Genomic DNA, 20,890 nt, shown 5'->3' with positions numbered 1-20,890 from the left:
TTGATTTTTCTTAGGTCTTTAAATGTTTAAGCCAGCACCTGGCCTTTGTAATGTCTCTTGGTTGTAGGTAATAGCTGGGAATTTCAGGTGAAGGATTACAACTTCTGAGTTAGTTATGCTACCCCGAATGATCCATTGGATGTGGTTGAAAATGCCAGTCTTAAATGTATTCATGGGATTAGGAAGGAATACTTCTTTGCCTGAAATCTTGTGGTTTAGCTTTAGTACTTACTGTAGTCAGTCTGTATCTTTGAAATATTGAGCTGTCTGACAGCTTAAAATCCTAAGTTTCCTTTAAACTTGAGCCTGGCTTTGGAGGTGAAAGGGGTAGTATGGGGGTGGATTTTATGTAAGGCTCTCTGAAGAGAATTCACTGAAGTGCTTTTGCTGGCAGGACATAAGGAAGGCTAGTAAGCTGCTTCCTCTGAGTTTTTCTTGGGTTTTGCTCTTAGCCTAGATCAACATTTAGTCAGATAATTTACATCAGGGCCACTGGGGTCTCTTGTTGGACCTTGTTGAAGTCATCCTTTTCCTTCCATGAAGAAATGTGGAAGAGACCCAAATGGAAAGTCTAGATTTTGTTACACCATTTGAGCATTAGGAAAAGTCTTGATTTTCTTATTCTCTGAATTCCCAGTTTGATGTTTATTTCTCCTCTAAGTTGGAGGTGTTAGTTTTTATAAACATTATTTGATCAAATGTTACCTAATAAGATTTCTTTGTGAATACAGTTAGTTACCACAGATGTATTGAAAATAAATTCTATGGGAGAATACTGGTCTACCACAGAATCATTATTTCCAGGTTAAATGTAAACATTTAAGCAAGCACTATGAATTACAATGAAGATAGCAGTAGGCAGTAGAGACATGGGGTTAGTCCTCAATCTGTTCCCTAATTCTGAGCAGATTTCCTTTATTAGTTTTTTTTTTTTTCCATTCCACCCACTGGAGTTAGTTTTACCTGCCTCTACTTAACTTAGAGATCCAATGAGATAGGAGTTCCGACATTGTTTATGAATTACATTCCACACACAGATTTTATCATCAGTATAAATATATTTAATGCAGGCCCTTAAAAACTTGATAAAATATATCACAATTATAAAATGAAAATGAGATGAAAATGAAAAATGAAATGCTTGCTAGACTTTGAAGGCATATGTCAGAAAATAAATATATAGAGAAAGAACGCTTTAAAGAGCATGGTGGAAGAGATAATATCTGAGCTTCAAAAAAAACTTTGACCTGAAAAGTGCAGAGAGAATGAGAGTGAGCATTCCCAACTGAGAAAATCTAGTGTGAAAAAGTGCAGGCCAGGAATGGACATGACATGTTCAGGAAATTGAAAGGAAGTGATGTTCATTTTAGGTTCAATTCGCCTTTATTACAAGTATAAAAATGAAAACTTGAAGAGAATGACAGTATTCTAAACTTTTATTCCATAGTAATAAGAAAAGGCTCATATAGCTTGCATCTGAATTAACTTAGAATTAGTAGGTTTAACAGTAACTTAGGAGGAAACTAAGTACTTAAGGGCTCAGGAGGATACAGAATAAAATTAGGATCATTTTTCTTGGTTCCATTAGAGGAGACTTCCTGGAGAAAGAGATTTTAGAAGGAAGTGATAAAAGTGGGTTTGTAGAAATGTTGAAATAAAAAAAAAAAAAAAGAATGCCTTTTACATAGTGGGGATTTGGGAATAGCTGATTAGATCGTATGGCCAAAAGTCAGGTCTGAACTGTAGTCTTTAAAGAGGCACATTAAAGCTGCAAGGAATGCTGATTTGATTTCATTCTCCAGTCATCTTGGTTCACCTTCCCCCATGGTCCCAAGAGCCACATGAAAGCCTGCAGCCAAGGTGTTTGGTACCTGTTACCTGTTCTGCTCTCTGAAGTTCCCTGCTATCCAGAAATAAGGGGCTCGTGTTCTGTTTGACATTTCCCTTTTTCCGACCCATGCCCCCCTCTACTGTTTCCTCTTGTTTCCTCACAAAAGAAGTTTTGTTTTTTTTTTGTTTTAAATTTTCGATAAGACTCCTGATCATTTCCTAGCATGTTGGTTTCCCTGCCTTTTCTTTTTGACTTTCTCTCATAAAGAGTATTTTTCTCTCTCCTTTCAGCCACAGGAACTTAATCTTCTTTTACAATCCAAGACTTCAGAAATTGCCTTTCCTCCTAACATCACTGGCTCGTTTCTGGTTTTCATTTAGCGTGTATGTATTTCCTTGTGTTGCTGTCTCTGTTTATCCTGCTCTTTCTCTTGCTAGAGTGAGCACATTGCAAAGGGACTGTGTGTTGTAACTTGCATCACATTGCTTGCATTCTCTGCAAACGTGGTTGGTGATAACATCACAGACTAATGGTCCATGTGAATTTGACTCAGTCTTATATAGACTCTTGGTTTGCTGTTCTGTGTGTTTGAGTGAAAAATCAGATCTGGGTAAATGTGTCCAATATCCTGAACATGAAAATTAGGGCCAGTAAATGTGTAGAAACTGGTAACATAGCTTTGTAAAGCTACTAAACAGCAGAGACTGTTTAAGTTGATCAGTAAGCACCATATCTCTAGTTTTACTTTCAGGTTCAGATGTTATATTTAATACATAGTCGTTGAATGGATGCTGGCTTAATTTACTTAAGCTGTAGGTCTTAATTTGGTATTTTAAAACATCTTTAGAGTATTATCTTGAAAAACAGGGTCTCCCTAGTGGTTAAAGGATAATATAAAGAATCTCATCATTTTCTCTTAGGAAAAGAAAAACTTGTTTTTTGTTCTGTTTGTTGTTTCTTTTTTTTCTTCTCCAGAAGAGGACAGAGAGAATAAGATAGAAATCATAGTTGGTGAAACCTGGATTGGAAAAATCTCAGGGAAGATTACCCTCCAAGATTCATGTTAGACTTTTCAAGTGTTTATTTAAGGCTTGCTCAGGTGTTTTATCTACATTGACATTTTATGCTAAATGTTTTACTTATCTTATCCTCCACATTTCTTTCTATAGCAGCTTGCCTGGCCCTATTCAGAAGCTGAGAAAAATGCTAAAGATCAGGACCTTAAATTGTTCATTTTTGACAAGGCTTAAAGAATAAGGGTGAAGGAGCAGTTGTGTGAGGAGACCACTGACACTTTTCTTTTTTCTCTTTTCTTCTTCCTTCAGCTCAAGCCAGGGCAGAACAGCTGCAGGGACAGTGACAGTGAAAGCGCCAGTGGAGAATCCAAAGGCTTCCACAGGAGCAGCTCCCGGGAAAGGCTCAGCGACGTAAGTTAAAAAAAAAAACTAGAACCACCAGACCACACATCCCTTGAGTCCAGTTTCCGTTCACCAGCACATCCCTTCTCTTCATTTTGTAAATATCCAAGCATTTATCCTCTCTTGGCAGACACATATTTGAGCCTTGCTTTATAGTGTCCTTCTGTTTTCTAGTTTGACTTAAAATGTGTTTTAAAGAATTATAATGTTGGTTGGGTGTATCTGTCAGCTTAAAAACAATAGATTACAAAAGGAAGTGATAATACTTTTTGGTATCAGTGTTACAAATGAAAAAACTAGTCTGGCAGTGCTGCAACTGGGAGATGGCGTACTTAAATGTGTGCCTTTCATCATTTCTTCATCTGTGAGATCAGTAACAGCCCCTTTCTTTCATTTTATTCCTGTTGGAAGGGATGACTAACCCACCACTTACTTGGCAAGTGAAGGAATTAAAATTTCCTTCTGATTTCTGGAGGAAACCCCCCTGTGAGCACACACCACATGCCTCCTAAGGGGGTCTGTCAGCCTTCTAGACCTGTTCTAACCACTCTCCAGCCCCCTGCGCATCAGCAAGGCACGGAACCACTTCTGCCCTCTTGGGGTCGTCTCACACCCCTCCCTGATGTGTCCTAGAACAGGATCCTTGACCCATCTTTTCACCTGAGAGCAACACTTTAAAACTTTCCTTTAAAATAGATCGAGTAGGGGGAAATTTTTATTCATGATAGAAAGAAAGGAACATTAACAGAATGAGACAGTATTCTTATTTTCTTCCCAATCTGTTTGATTTATTTGCAAAAAACTTTTACTTAGAGGAAGAAAATAATTCTACTGTCACTAAAAAAGTAATTTGGGTAACCATTGAAGAGCATTCCCATAAATAACACCATTTTACCTTTTGTGATTAGTGTACTCAATTTGGGAAATTTCCTTTTCTTTTCTTTTTTCTCTTCTTGTCTCTTCTCATCACTTCTTTCCCTGTCCCTCTCTCCGCCTTTCCTTGTCTTTCTTTCTTTCCTTTCTTCCTTTTTTTTCTTCCCCCAGAAGCTACAGATTACATTTTAGTCACCACAGGTGGTGAGTTTAGGATTCTAACCATCTTTCTTTTTCTTTTTAAATTGAGTTATAATTATATGGGTATCCCTGGTAGCTTCACTGGTAAAGAATCTCCCTGCAATACAGGGAACCCCAGTTTGATTCCTGGGTCAGGAAGATCCCCTGGAGAAGGGATCGGCTCCTCACTCCAGTATTCTTGAGCTTCCTTGGTGGCTCAGACACTAAAGAATCCACTGGCAATGCAGGAGACCTAGGTTCAACCCCTGGGTTGGGAAGATCCCCTGGAGGAGGGCATGGCAACCCACTCCGGTATTCTTGCCTGGGAAATCCCCATGGACAGAGGGACCTGGCGGGCTACAGTCCATGTGGTCACAAAAAGTTGGACACGACTCAGCGACTAAGCACAGCTCAGCAGCATATAATTAGTGTATAGTACTACGTTTGTTTCAGGTGTACAACATAATGACTTGATATTTTTTATACATTCTGAAATGATCCCCACAATAATCCAGCTTTCATCTATCACAATACAAATTTGTTGTGGTATCATTGACTGTATTCTCTATGGGTTCACTTATATCCCTGTGATATATTCATTTTATAACTGGAAGTTTATCCTTCTTAATTCCCTTTACTGATTTTGTCTGTCTATCCTCCCACAATCACCTCTCTGCTCTTTGACCACCACTTGTTTGTTCTCCATGTCTATGAGTCTGTTTCTGTTTTGTTTGTTCGTTGCTTTGTTTTGTAGATTCTATGTATAAGTGAAATCATATGGTACTCATTTTTCTCTGTCTGACTTATTTCACTTGGCATAGTATCCTTCAGTTTATCTACGTTGCTGCCACTGAGAAGAGTTCATTCTTTGTTATGGCTGAGTTGTCTTCCTTTGTATGTGTGCGTCAATCTATAGTATTTTTTTTTATTCATTTATCTGATGATGAACATTTAGGTTGCTTTCATATCTTGGCTGTTATAAATAGTGGTGCAATGAATGGAGGGGTACTTTTTTTTTTTATTTACTGTTTCTGTTGAAGTAGAAGTAGAATTGCTGGTTCATATGGTAGTTCTACCTTTAGTTTTTTGAGTAATCTTCATACTGTTTTCCATAGTGACTGCACAGATTTACATTCTCAACAGCCACGCACAGTGATTCCCTTTTTGTCCACCTTCTCACCAACACTTGTTGTTTCTTGTCTTTTTGATACCAGCCATTCTAACCGATGTGAGGTGATAATCTCATTCTGGTTTTGATTTGCATTTCCCTGCTGATTAATGATGTTAACATTTTTCATGTGCCTATTGGCCATCGGTATGTCTTCTTTGAAAAATGCCTACTTAGGTTCCCTATGTATTTTTTAATCAGGTTTTTTTTTTTTTTTTTTTTTGACATTGAGTTCTATGAGTTCTTTATACATTTAGGTACCAACTCCTTATCAGAAATATCATTTGCAAATATCTTCTCCGAATCAATGTTACTTTTTTGTTTTGTTGGTAGTTTCCTTTGCTGATCAAAAAGCTTTTTAGCTTTATATAGTTCCATTTGTTTATTTTTGCTTTTGTTGCCCTTTCCTGTGGAGGTATATCCAAAAAAAAATTGGTAAGACTAACGTCAAAGAGATTACTGCCTGTGATTTTTTTTGTCCTAGGAGTACTATGCTTTCAGGTCTTATATTTAAGTTTTTAATTCATTTTGAGCTTATTTTTCAATTTAATATGAGAAAGTGTTACACTTTCATTCATTTGCATGTAGCTGTCCAATTTTCTGAACATTATTTATTAAAGATACTCTCTTTTCCCTATCATTTATTATTGCATCCTCTGTCATAGATCAATAGACCGTGTGAGTGTTGGTTTATTTCTGTGATGTCTATTCTGTTTCATTGACCCATGTGTCTGTTTTTGTGCCAATACCATAGTATTTTGATTACTCTAGCTTTGTAGCATAGTGTCAAGTCTGGGGGCCTGATACCTTCAACTTTGTTGTACTTTCTCAAGATTGCTTTGGCTTAAAAATGAGACAGCATTCAGAGTCTCTGAGTTTCAAGAAGCAGTAGAGTTAGGATATATCATAAAGAGCAAAAACCTTCCCCTTTTGTTTTCCTCTTTTTTAATTCTCTAAAGTAGTTTTCTTGATTATGCTGTACAAGATGATCCAGTGTATTTTAGGAAAAAAATATTATGGCTTATTTTTTCTTTAAAAAATAGAAATTAAACTTTACTAATATTCAATTTAATAAGTATGGAATAGTTCTTATATATAATTCATAAACAGGTATCTTAGGGGTGTGTACTCAAAACTTTTTACTGTCCATTTCTCAGCCAAGGTGGGCAACCCTAAGACACAGAGATCTTGCTGTACCTCTCAGGAAAGGTTGTTAAATTTAGGGTGACATTTGAAATTGTGGATTATTAAATTCTTGGGCTTCCTGGGTAGCTCAGTGATAAAGAATCCACCTGCCAGTGAAGGAGCCATGGGTTCGATCTTTGGGTTGGGAAGGTACCCTGGAGAGTAAATAGCAACCCACTCTGGTATTCTTGCCTGAGAAATCCCATGGACAGAACAGCCTGAGTCGGACATGACCTAGTGACTGAGCATACAAGCAAATTTGTACAAGAATTAAGTGGGATAAACAAAACGTATCGCATTTTTTTTGGAACTCATTTAATATCTTAGTTGTGATTACCTTTTCTTTTAATGTGGTGCAGTATCAAATAAATAAATAAAGAATACTTAGTCTTTCACTGTGAGTATGAATATATATACAAGAATATTTCATTGTGTTTATATGTTTCGTTAAGTTTGTGGTGGAACTATAAATTTAAAGGTATAACTATTTCTTATCTAATTTGTTAACAATACTTAATCCTTAAATAAGTGTTCTGAGATTTTGTTGTGCTTTTAATACAAGATCATATTGACCCTGGAAATTATTCCAGGATGAGTTAATCATGATTTCATCACAGTAGAGAAATGAAAGCACAGTAGGTCAGGGGGCAAGAGCTCAGGGTTGTCTGGTTACTGAGATCTTTTTCACTGGTTTCCCTGAACTTGTTTTCTTTTTGATCAAAAAAAAATTGACAAAAGATATTCTGTGATTATGGATAGAAATACTGAGTATTGTTAAGATATCAATACCCTTCAAAGCAATCTACAGATTCAATGCAATGTCTGTGAAAATTCCAACATCCTTTTTTGCAAAAATGGAAAATCAGACACTCATAATCACATGAAATGGCATGAAGCCCCTAAAAGTCAACACGGTATTGAAATAAATCAAGTTTGAGAGAGTCACACTTCCCAATTTCAAAACTTAACTACAAAGCTACAGTGATCAAAGCTGTGTGGTACTAGAGTTAGTGTAAGCATATGGACCAATGGAATAGAATTGAAAGTTCAGAAATAAACTCATACATCTATAGCAAAGTAATTTTTAGCATGAGTTTTATATCCGTTTATTTGGGAAAGAATTTTCTCTTCAACAGATGGTGCTGGGACCACTGGATTTTCCCATGCAAAAGAATGAATTTGGACCCCTACATCACCCCATGAACAAAAATTAACTCAAAATGAATAAGTGACCTAAATGTTAAGGGCTAGAACCATAAAATTCTTACAGGAAAATGTGTGTAAATCTTCATGACCTTGAATTTGCAGTGGATTTTTAGATACGACATCAAAAGCACAACTAGGTAGAGAGAAAATGCATAAGTTGGACTTCATCAAAATTTAAAACTTCTGTGCATCAGTGGGTATTGTCAAGAAAATGAAAAGAAAACCTAAAGAATGGGAGGAAAATATTTGCAAATCATATAATTGATAAATGTTTAATATCAAGAATATGTAAAGACTACAACAAAAAGACAAACAACTGAATTCAATAATGGGCAAAGGACTTAAGCAGATATTTTTGCAAAGAAGATACACAAATAACCAGTAAGCCCATGAAAGATGCTCATCATTATAGTGATTCGGGAAATGCAAATAAAAACCAGAATGAGGTATTACTTTACAGCTACTAGGATAGTTATACTTTTGAAGAAAGGAAAATAGCAAGTGTTGGCAAGAATTTAGAGAAGTCGAAACCTTCATACATGCTGGTGGAAATATAAAATGATCAATCCACCGTGGAAAACAGCTTGACATTCCTCAAAAAGCTAAACAGAATTATCATACATGACACCAATTCTCCTGTTAGGTATATACCCAAACACCAGGTCCTCAAAGAGATACTTATATGCCAGTTTTCACTGCATCATCATTTATAGTAACCAAAAGATGTAAACATCCCAAGAGTTCATCAGCAGGTACATGGATGAACAAAAAGTGGCATATATGGACATGGCAGTATTAGCCATAAAAAAGAATGAAGTTCAAGTCTTGAAAACATTATGCTCAGTGGAAGAATCTAGACATAAAAAGACAAATATTTTCTGATACCTTTTATGTGAAGTATCTAGAATATGCAAGTTCCTAGAGGCAGAAAGTATAATGGGAGTTTTCAGGGACCCATGACAGGGGTAGGGGAGTGTGTAAGATGAGAGTTATGGTTTAACTGTAACAAAGTTTCTGTTTGTGGTGAAGAAATGGTTTTGGAAATCGATAGTTTTGATGGTTGCATAGCATTACGATATAACTAATGCCACTGAATTGTACACTTAAAATTAGTTGAAATATTGCATTTTATTATATATATATATATATATATTTTTTTTTTTTTTTACCATAGTAAAAAAAATTTTAAAAATACTAGGGCTGTAACAATCCTGTCAATCTTGTGTCAGGTCAGTCTGTGATATACTTTGGGTTTGTATTGCTTATTATTAAAATTCATACTTCTTGCAGCACTATTCAAAGATGAAAGTAGAAATGACACACATGAAAAAAGAAAAGGGAAGTAAAAGAAGTAGGTGGCTTTTAGTGAAATGTCTCAAAACCTCCAGTCACTTATTTCCTTCACACGAATAGCTGTGAGGTTGCAGAGCCTTACCTCAGGGCCATTGCAATCTACAATCTTTGAGATGAATGCATTTGACAAGTCAAGTCACAAAGTAACTCTTTTGGGTATGAGGGCAATGTCTACCCCATGATATTTTAAAGAATAAAGATACTTCAATTTTTTTTTTCTTAAAGGAGAACTAGTAATTAATTACTTTAATAACTGTCAGAAAATGAGGGGATAGAGTCAAAGACCACTGCTAGTTTTTGTTTGCTGAAATATCTCCTTGTTGCTCCTCACCTTGCTCACGCTTTCATTACTTTCTTGAACATGTGGAAAATAGTTACTGCTGTTTCAACGTTCATATTCTACTAACTCTGTCATCTGTGTCATTTTTGAGTCTGTTTCTATTGATCGATTTTTATCCTCATTATGGATTGTATTTTCTGGCTTTTGTCTGTGGCTGACTTTTTTTTTTAAGATGCCAAATATTGGGAATTTTTTTGTTTTTGATGAGTGCTGGATATTTTTGGTTTTCATAAATATTCTTGAGCTTTTCTCTGGGATACAATTATGCCACTTGGAAATAATATTTTTATTTCTTCTGAGGTTTGCTTTTAAGCTTTTCTGGGTGGGACATCCAGAACAACCTTTAGGACAAAGCTTGCTTTTCCCCAGTGCTGAAGACTCTGCCTAATTACCGATGTGGACAAGGTTTTTCCACTCTGGCTGGTGGGAGTGCCAGTTATCCCCCGCCCTCCGTGACTCTGCAGTCATTCTACCTGCTCCTTCCCGGTGGTCGTTGCCCTTCCCTTGGGTACTTTTGTCGCATGGATGTGCTGATACAGACTCCAGTGATGACGAGAGGGACGATGTCTCCAGCTTTCCTGCTTCTCTCACCGTGAACCTGCCTTTTCTCCCATCCTCTGCTTTACAAATTTCAGCTGACTTGGCTTCTTCTGACTGTCAACTCTACCTTCTCAACTCAGGGGTTCTTCTGGGCTCCACCTGGGTTACCCGCAGCCACCCTACTATAGCATGAAAACTCTGTCCAGGGACTATGCTGGGGCAGTTGTAAGAATTATTTTGTTTTCTTTCTGTCCCTCTAAGATCACTACACTCCTATTGCCCAGTTTCTTAAAATGTTTTTTTTTTCCCCCACACATTTTGTCTAGTTGTTTTAGTTACTTAAAGTGGGAGAGTGAATTTAATCCCTGTTAGTTTATAATGCCCACTCTAGATTTTAAGCTGAGATGAAATTCTCTTCAGTTTTTCACTCACTTGAAAGATATTTTTAGAAGCTTTGGAAGTTGAGACTTACCTCAAGTGTCTCTAATCAAGATAACTATGTTATTCCAGCTTTGCTTCTTTCTTTCTTTTTCAATTGGACAGGCAAAAAAGTTAAGAAAAAAGAATTCCAGTGTGGCTGGAGAATTTGACTCATGGGTAAAGCTCAAAAACCAAATGTGCTTGGCTTTTCCAAATTATGTATCCCACAGTACATTGCCAGGAGGGAATAATAGTCTACAGGGACTCTCACATTGTCCACATCAAGGAGAAACAGTAACTTGTTTAGATTAGTCACTAAGGAAAAGGTTAAGGGGAATAATTGACTATATAAATATTCATGATGAGTTATTCAGAGGGAAAAGTATTGCTTCTAAACTTAAACAGAATTTTGTAACTGAGGAAGTTGTCAAAAGTCTTGAGATAAACTTACTTAAAGACTTAATACATAGAACAAAACCTCAAATTTTGAAGTGATCATGGGCATTTGTTACAAACAGACTGAGTTTTAATAGCTAGCTTGCTATTTATTATCCATGTGACCTTGAGCAAAAAACTTGATCTTTCCAAGGCTTGGTTTCTTATTCTGCGAAATGGGGGTCATTTCATCTACCTTGTAATGTTTCTTTTAAAACTTACCTGGTACCATGTGTTTGAATTACTTTAACAGTTCTTGGCACATTCACTGTGCTCAAAAATATTTATTTCCTTCTTTTACATCAGATTTATACTTACTATAGAAGCCTTTTCTAAACTTTCTGATTTGAATTCCCTTGTAGCTGTCAGTTCCACAACACCTGCTTGTCTCAATCATGACAAACACCATTTTCCTCTCAAATAAAATCTTCATTATATTCTGTTTTCTCAAACCTGAACTCTTTTATTTCCCTATCCCCATACTGGATCTCAGAGCTATTACCTTCAAATTTGAACTCTTTTCCTTCCTCTTAGTTAACCTGTTTACGTAGTCACTCTCCTATTTCTGAGGAAGCATTTGACTATGATTATCCTTACCTTTACATAACTGATGCTCAAATGCCCTTATCATTTCTTACTTGGATGATTCCTGTGGCCTCCCAATGATAGAATCTGATCCACCTCTGTTTCCTTTGCCTGTTACACTACAAAGCTTCCACAGTTGTTTTTTTTTTTAAATATTTATTTACTTATTTTCTTTATTTGGCTGCACCAGGTCTTGGTTTTGGCATGCAAAGTCTTAGTCATTCATATGGGCTCTAGTTCCCTAATCAGGGGTGGAACCTGAGCCCGTCGCATTGAGAGCATGGATTCCCAGCCACTGGACTGGGACAGGCCCAACAGTTGTTTTTCTGAGAATCAGAACTCACTATTAAACTGTCTTGTTTAAGATCCTGTGGACGAAGTCCCACACTCCTGAGGCTATTAGCAGAATCTTCCCCTACCTCTTCATTCCCCCTTTCTTCCTCTACTTCCCTGTGGTTTGTACCTTCTACTTGTTTCTTCTGGAGCACTCTTTTTTTTTCTCTTCTGTAGCCCAATGTCACTTCTAGCAAATTCTTCCTGCCACCACCCTGTGGAAATAAACCCCTTTAATGCTTTATTCAAATAACTACATGGATGTGGCTTCTCTCTGAAAGAATTTGGGCTCAGAATTTTAATTGTGAAAAGGCAGACAAATATTTCATACTTTTAAAATGTTCAAGATGTTGAAAGAATTGAAATATTTCAAGTTAGGTGAAAGGGGAATTCTCGTAACTGTTACGCAACACAATTCTCTGATCTTATTGTTCTGTAGCTCTTTAGTCCATTTAATACCACAGTTGATGCATTTTTTTCTACTGCTTCTTGAAATGTCCCTTCTCCTATCTCGAATCTCCCAGGTTTCGGGGTTTTTATTGGTTTGTCTATCCCACCGTGCCGACACTCATCCATCTATGCAAGCATCTGTCCTAGCTTCCTTTCTTCCCACCCACCACCCAAACCTTTATTGCCAGGTTTACTAGTTAATTAAGGAAGAAACAATCACAGTCCATAGCATCAGTGAACTTCCCTGTATATAAGTAGAAAATCTAATCCAGACCTGTTACAGACTCTTGGTATTCTGTCTCTCCTTTCTTTTCTTTTTCTATTTTTGCCATATTTTCATTTTCCCTACCATTTTGTTTATGTCTTTTGTATTTCCTATGTAATATTTTTATGTGTTTTCTTGGATATGCCAGTGTTTTGATTGTCCAGGAGTATTTATCTAATACCTTCTAAGTGTCAGCTGTAGTTCTGGACACTTGAGGTTGAATGGGGAGCAACATGAAACCTTTCGCCTCATGAAGCTTCTACTCTGTTGAGGGAGGCAAACAGCAAACCTGAGAGCAAACGGTAACCTTACTTTCGATGTAATGCATTTCATGAAGTGAGCAAAGCAGGAGTGGGGGTGGCGAGGTGTTGCCACTCTAAGTGGAGTAACTGAATTAGTCCTTTTTGTTCTGGTGATGTTTAAACTGGAGCCTGAATGATGAAAGGAGGGAAGAACATACAGGCAAGTTAAGTGATAAGATCATGGCCTTGACTCAGGAGTAAGCCTGACATGTTTAAGTGTGAGGGGTGGGGGAGGCCTTTGTGGTTAGAGCAGAGGGAATGTATACAGGAGCTGATCACATGATATTTTCTAGTTCATAGTAAGGAGGCTATAGACTCTCTTAGTTTCCTGGGCAACTGTAATGCATGATCACAAACCAGGAAACTTAAAACAATACATTTATTATTATCTTGTAGTTTTTAAGACTGGAGGTCCAGCATTAAGTGTTGGCAGGGCCATGGTTTCTCTGAAGTCTCAGAAAGGAGTCCTTCCTTTGCTCTACTGGCTTCTGATTGCTTCTTATAATCCTTGGTGATACTTGGCTTATAACCACATCACTTCAACGTGTGCCTCTATTCATGTGGGCTTTTACTCTATTTGTAGCTCTGTATGTCTGATTTCCTTATCAAGAGAACAGTCATTGGATTTAGGTTCCACCTAAATAGTCTTAAACAGTTATGGAGGCTCTCAAGTCTCAAAATGTGCAGTCAGCAAGCTGGAGACCCAGGAGAGCTGATGGTTAGTTCCAGTCTGAGCCCCAAAGTCTGAGAACCAGAAAGACTGGAAGGCTTGACACCCTGGAAAAGTCTGTGTGGCAGCTTGAGTCTGAAAGTGGGGGAAAAAACCTGTTTCACTTTGAAGGCTGTGTCAAGGGAATTCCCTCTTAATTTGAGTACAGCCATCCCTTTTGTTCTGTTAAACTGATTGGATGAGGCCCACTTAATTACCCTTTACTTACAGTATGCTTTACTCATCCTGTTGGTTTAAATGTTAAACTCATCCAAAAACACCCTCAGGGTAACACCCAGACTAACATTTGAGCAGGTATCTGGTTACTCAGTGGCACAATTAAGTCAATGCATAAAATTAACCCTCACAATCACATTCTTAGGTTCCAAAAAGGCCCTATAATTTTAGTGGGACACTATTTAACCTACCATATAAGTTAGTATTTAAAAAGCCTCTCAAAGGTGTTAGAAGGAATGTTGTAATTTTTACTTTAAAATGTTTGCTTTTCCTTTTATGTGAATAGTTGCAGATAAAATTGAGAGCAAGAATGAAATTAGGGGGGAAAGCCAGAAGGCTGCTGAATAGAAATGAGAGCTGGTAACAACTTCAAATGGGTTGTAACAGGTTGAAAATTGAATTTGGAAGTGACTGTTTCCACCCCTGATGTTTTTTCAAGTTGTGCCCACATTTTTACTTCCACTAGTGGCTCATTTCTCTATTTAAATATATGTTGCATCTTTGTAAGTTATCAGTAATCTTATCTCCAAGGCACATTTCTTAGGATTAAAATTTTAGGTTCTTTTAATTGTCATCGTTTTCTAAAACACTATAGAAAATAAACGAGCTCGTCTTGTGACCTTTGTAAGAAATATACTTGGCCAAGTGATTCTTAGCATGATCCTTCTACTTTTTACTCCCAAGAAGGAAAAGTGTAACATGAGGGTGGATAGGCAGGGATGTCAGACACAAATGATAATTTGGAAGAACTTTAAAATGCTGTATTTAAATTAGCCCTAGGGTCAGAGCTTACATTTTCCTCTGGGGTGAAGCACACATCCATCACATGCTTAGGGAGCCGTAATAGTAGCCATGGCCTCTCTGTGTAGATCTCTAATGAAAGGAGTACATCTATTTTGGATGGATAACCAATTTTTGAAATCCCTTGTTCTAGGTAAGATGTTAAAACAGAAATGTTAACTTCATGAGTTTAATGAGTAGCTTCAATGATAGCTTAGTGACAGATATGGAAAGAAAGTCAGGTGGGGGCAATGAGAGGAGTAGAATGAGCGTGCAGTTAATGAATATCCACTGGCAGACTTGAATGTCAGCAGCGACATTCTCCTTCCTGGAAAATGTCTTTCAACTATGCATCCCATTACTATTCCTGCAGCCCGTGTAGCTTGGAGATTGAGGCAGAGTGTGTTTGTAAGAAAGCTCTTCTTTACAACGTAATGAGTTCGAGATAGGTAATTTGCAGAGATTGCTAGAGCAGTGGTCAAATCTGGGAAAAAACAATAAAACAAATGAAAAGACCATGTTAAACAGGAGGTAGCTTATAATGAGCCTGGAAATCACATATATGATAGCCAGCTGTCTGGAATTTCTTCATATTCTTGTTTTCTCATGGAAACCACTAAATACTTTCTTTTACTCTGTTTTCTGAGTCTCTCTATCCCTCTCATTTCTACCTAATGCATTGAAAATATGAATGAATTGGCAACTCTATCACTTAAAGAAATAAGAATTTCTTAAAGAAATAAAATCAAAGCCTTTTTCATTATTCAACAAACATATTTGCCTAAACGTGTGTATATGATGTGACTTCAAATGCTACTAAATTCAAGGATGCTTTTATTTATTGCATTAAAAAAAACTTAGTTTTTCAAGCCTCATTTTGACTTATACCCTTTTTTAGATTCTATGGCCACTTTTGCCATATAGTTTGGACAGTGTATGCAGTCTCTGTCCAGGCAACAAAAATGGAAGCCCCTTGCCCTCATTATAAATTGGGGAAGCACAGAAAGTTAAAATTCAACTTGATTTCATCAAATGGTTCAGTGGTTAGGGCATCACCACCTATCTGCTTTCCTGAGTGTCTGTCTCTTCTTCTGTAACATGAGAAAACAATAATAATCCCTAGATGCACATCTGTAAACAAATAGCTATAGAAACATAAAACATTTCTAACAGTAAAAAAAGCTATTTTTAAGTATTTATTTCATTCTTATAGCATAACCTGGGGCTTTCCTGGTGGCTCTGGTGGTAAAGAATCTGCCAGCAATCCCTGGGTTGGGAAGATCCCCTGGAGAAGGGAATGGCAACCCACTCTTGCCTGGGAAATCCCATGGACAGAGGAGTCTGGCGGGGCCACATTCCTTGGGGTCACAAGGAGTTGGACACAGCTGAGCTGTTAACACAACAATGTAGCATAATCTGTTGTTGCCCGTGGTTTAAGTTGTTCGTGGAATTTGTGACTTGGAAAAATGTTAAAACTATCAAGTGTTTTCAGCTTTTAAATATATTCTTAGATTACGTATAAGTAACAGAGACTTTTCTGGACCTTTGGATGGCAAGGCCTGAGGCATGTGGTATGTGACCTGAGCTGTCAGTGAAACCCTGACTCTGCCCTGTTGCTGGTCTCAGAACCTCTCTTATGCCTCTGTCTGATGGTGAAGGACCAGGGGTAGCATCCCACTGAACACAGGGCCTTAGCAGATTCTTGGGCTTATAGAACTAGACCGAGGAGAAATCATTTTATTTCAGAAACGTTTCTGTTCAAGTTTTCCATCAGTGATTGAAGGGAGCTGGCAATCCCCCAAGAAAAATATAGTGGAGAAAGGAGTTAGAGGGGAGGAAATGTCAACGCCATGGACATTTGGCAAAGTAGATTAGAAGGGTTTTTCTATGAACTTTTCTGCTAGGTCCAGAAATTATAGCTGAATGCCACAAATCTTTTTATTGACAAAAAAAATGGTGAGTCCAAATGTGGGTAGCCTCTGACTCTCTGGTTCTATATGCTTTCTAGCAAAAGTTGAAACTCCATCAGACCTTTAATGTACGTGAGGATCTTGTGTCTATTCCTTCATGTGTCTGTCTGTGCTCATGTGTGCGTACATGCGTGTGTCTGTGAGGGGGGTGTTGTAAGGCAGAGTTCTTAAATGCTTTGTTGCATTATGTTAATTCCTCGGCAGTGCAATCAAATTCATGTCGTAATTAAAGCTGTCAGTTGGAAGGCAAGCCAATCGCCACGAAAACACAGCATAACAAATGAAGTGAAATGATTCTGCGTGTAGCTATACAATGCTTCGCCAGGCATGAAATTAAATAAGTAATTTGATGTTGACATCAGAAATTGAAATGATACCCACTGTTCCCTCATTCAGTCAGACCTGCATAAACAATAGCCAGAACAAATATGCACAACAAAGCTCTCTTCTCCACCCAGCTCCCTGAGTAATGTACAATATATATGCAAAATGAGTATAACAGAGCTTCCCGGGACCTGAAGGATGTCATTTTCTGGGTATACAATAAGATGATATGTATGTGGGGGTGGGGAGGTGGGCTTGAAGGGGTCCTTCCGCTTCTGGGATGAAATACATTTGCAGAAAGGGGGAAAAAACACTGAAATAAACAAATCCCATGCTCTCTCTGAGTAATTCATCCTAAAATGAGTTTGCCTCCCAGGGGCACGACTCCAGGCTGGTGGAGATCTAACTTTGCTTTTGCCTTCCTGTGTTCAGTGGTGCGGGCGGGTAGGTGCTGAAAACAGGTGATGCCATCACATGGCTAATCATTGCTCTGAGGAGCTGTCTCCATGACTACTGTTGCTCTCCCTACGTACCATTTATAGGATCACAAATGCAGCAAGATTTTTGAAAATCCAGTCCAGTGTCCAGGATCACATATCTAGGTTCTTTCTTCCCCCAAGCCTGTCTGGAACACTGAGGGGAAGAAAGTTTTGCTCCAGGAGCTGCATTTAGGAATGCCCTGGAGCATCATGTCCTTGTTTGATGCAGATGGTCTTTGTACTTATAGCACCATTATTTCTTCTTCAAAACTGGTGTAAAATCAAGAATCATATCTGTATTTGGAGATATGATTTTTGGAGATGTTCAGTTCGCCTGAGTCCCATCCACATACAGTCCGTGCATTCATTAATTTATTTATACATTAATTCAACTAATACTTACTAAATGCCTCCTATGTGCAAGGCATTGAGCTAAGTGCTAGGAAAACCAGGATGAGTCAAGCAGATGGTACCTGCTCCCTGTGGTTTGCAGAGCAGGGACAAGGCATTTAGATAGAACAGTTAGAGGATACCCAAGTAGCTGTTGCATCACTGTGGAAGTCCGTTCTCTGTAGGTGGAAGGTGTAACAACTGGCCCAAGCCCGTCAGGGAGAGGCCTCGCTGGCACAAGGATTCCTTGCTGAGACCTGAAGACTATCTCAGTCTTAGCATTCTTTTTGTTTCAAGCTTATCTTGGGCCTCTCTCGTTCATAAAGAGGACACCGCAAATTAAAGAATTTGTAATGAGAGGTTTTGGAGGAAAAAACAATACAAACAGCCAAGTTTAAAATTCAAACCAAGTTCTTTTCTTGGGTCTCTTTCCCCTATGAAGTGATGCCTCAGGTACCTTTCAGCATCACTGTTTTTTGTTCCCCATGTTTGAGAACTATGGAAGCCTAAACTGATAACTTTGGTGACTAAAACCTTTGGAAGAGTGGTGCTTTTCACTACTCCCCTTTACCCACACATTCTTTGCATTTTAGTCTACTAATTATGTTTACAAAATGTCTCAGTTTTGAAAAGCGCTCTGTGTGTACTAACTGGTGCCTTGAGGGAATAAGCTGGCAAGTAGGTCACACACTGGAAAAGTCATCCAAACCCACTGGGCTTTTTATTTTCAAGTCAGTCTGGGCTCTTTCCTCTTGCCTGCCCCTTTGTGGCCACAAAACTGAGTAGCTTGAGACCAGGGCATTGAATGTCAGCAAGTCAGGGAGGCAGGCTGATGCGTGTCTGGTTAGTCTCAGTGCAGGGCGAAATGCCATCATTAATTCATTACCCAGCTGCCTGTCAAATAAATTGGCAATTACGTCCACCGCAGAAGCTTGGAATTCAGTAAATAGCACGTTAGCATCTCTGAGTTGTTGAGAGATGTAAAGGGGAAAATTAAGCAACACGGTGTTTGTATCAGTAGCAGATGACAAGGGGCCGCGTACACAGGCGATGTGGTGTCGTGATGAAAAGCCTGTGAAGAACTGGTAATGAGCTGTGTGGATTGGAACGTGTTAAAAACCATTGCTGATTTTCCACTTTGTTTTTATGCTTTCTTGCAGAGTTCAGCTCCTTCCAGCTTGGGAACAGGCTACTTCGTAAGTTTATCTCAACTTCCACATGTGTGCCTCGCGCTGACATTCATTTTCTTGTGTAATATATGCTCATTAGGGTGTGGGAAAAAAGTCCAGGAAATTCCCTCTCAGTCCTGAAGAGCAGGCTGATGTCCATCCTTTTACTAAGAGTTATTTTATTTTTAAAAGACATCGCCTGCTGGGCACTAGGGTTCACAAGTCAGTCTCAAAAATGTGTCTGGTTTCTAGCGCCCAGGACATTTGCCCCTCACCTGGCAGAGTAAGGAGATACAGGGAATCCTGCTTAACTTGAGCCACCTTTCCTGAAAAATTGTTTTTTTAGTGAGAAGTGTCAAGTGGAAGATGGAATTCAATTTATGCAATGAGGTATACATGTACTTTAAGATCCCTTGAAGAACTGCCCCGCTTATACAGTGAATTGCCATATTTTAATTTTTTTGAGAGGTGAATGTATGCTTTCCCTCACAGTCTGAGTAGGTGCCCTTTAGATTTTTTTCCCAACAGCCATCAAAATCCTCATTTTATTGACTATAGATATATTATTTAATTTTAAGACCTTTTTCTCTGTCCTTTGGGAAGTGTGTGGATGGTGATACACCTCAGGGCTTATCCCAATATTTCTCATTCATGAAGAAATTGTCACTTCCATTCCTTTTATCTATAGCTAAATTATCCTTCTTGGGTTCAGTAATGCTTTTCAAGATACAAGTAATTAAGAATTACACATAAACGTTATTTACACAGTAGGATAACATGCCCATGTAGACATTTGTTGTGGTATTTAAAGGAATTTGAAGAAATCTTATTTATGTTCTCAATGATGAACACACTGATACTCTAATATCTGCTCAGCATTTTCAGGGAAAATAATGAAATCATGAAAATAAAGTGGAAGATAATTACTGATTCTGTTGTGTTGGCTTTAAATTTCTCCCCCCTAGAATGCTGATTACTTTGGTTTTCTTCTGCCCACACATTTCTCTCCTTACATTTACATTAAATCCATGAAAACAAGCATCATTTCATTGAATAATAAGTCTTTTCCAAGCTTAGAAGAAGTGGCATTTAGTAAATATGAATTTTTTTTTTTTTTCAGTCTTAGCCTATGATACAAAGAGAAAGGGTTGACGATTTCTTAGTACCTGCTTCATACAGTCAGCACACTTATCCTTATTCCTTATTGTGGTTGAATATTCATGCTTACAGAAACAAGCAGGATGCTGAAACGAGATCCTGCTTCAGCAGCCGAAATAACAGAAGTAGTCCCATCTGCCATCTCTTCACACCAGGCTGGATGTGGGTTGAGATGCTGGAAGTAAAATCTGGAGCATGCCAATGTTTATTCTCTATCCAAAAACTAAATCCCCCCTCTTTACTTTCTTCAGCAGAAGGAGGCCAATGCCACTGACTCAGCCTCTGATTACTTCCAGACTGAGCATTCAAATATATATATATATTATTGTCAGTAGGAGCACTCTGAAAGAAGAAAGTCACCTCTAAAAGAACTGAAAATTTTATTATGGTTTTGGTCACTTACTTTTCTAATTCCAGGAATGTTTATTTTAATTCTCTAATGATAGGTTCTTATGAATAAAGAGTCTTTATGCAGTTATAAATCTCAAATAATTTTTACACTTACACAGTGCTGGATGAGTATAAGAGGTTTTTTTAACTTATTTTGGAAAAATTATTCTTAATATTACTTTGCTTATATATAAAAATCTGTAGTATTATTAGCTTACATGGAAGAGATACATACCAGATGTAAGTTCAGCTCTCAACTATGACAAAAATGTTCTACATAGAATGTGTTTCCAATAATGGGATTATCATGTTATGAAAGTGCAAAATCCATTGTTATTATTGCCAAGTCCTCATCAAAAAGCATCTTCTGTTTCAGTTTCTATCTCAGCAATATCACATG

At 37.8% G+C, this 20,890-nt stretch overlaps 1 protein-coding gene across 1 annotated transcript in view; it reads left to right on the top strand.

Annotated features, from left to right (window-relative positions):
• AUTS2 (activator of transcription and developmental regulator AUTS2) overlaps positions 1-20,890 on the top strand; it is a 1,187,145-nt gene that overhangs the window by 496,495 nt on the left and 669,760 nt on the right. The window contains exons 3-4 of the mRNA XM_061153366.1: positions 3,157-3,258; positions 18,934-18,969. Coding sequence (XP_061009349.1) covers positions 3,157-3,258; positions 18,934-18,969 — 138 coding nt within the window. The remainder of the gene's footprint in view (positions 1-3,156; positions 3,259-18,933; positions 18,970-20,890) is intronic.

This window comes from Dama dama, chromosome 10, assembly GCF_033118175.1.
Source record: "Dama dama isolate Ldn47 chromosome 10, ASM3311817v1, whole genome shotgun sequence".
In the NCBI taxonomy this organism is placed as follows: Eukaryota; Metazoa; Chordata; class Mammalia; order Artiodactyla; family Cervidae; genus Dama; species Dama dama.
This window is presented reverse-complemented; position numbering and strand designations above follow the sequence as displayed.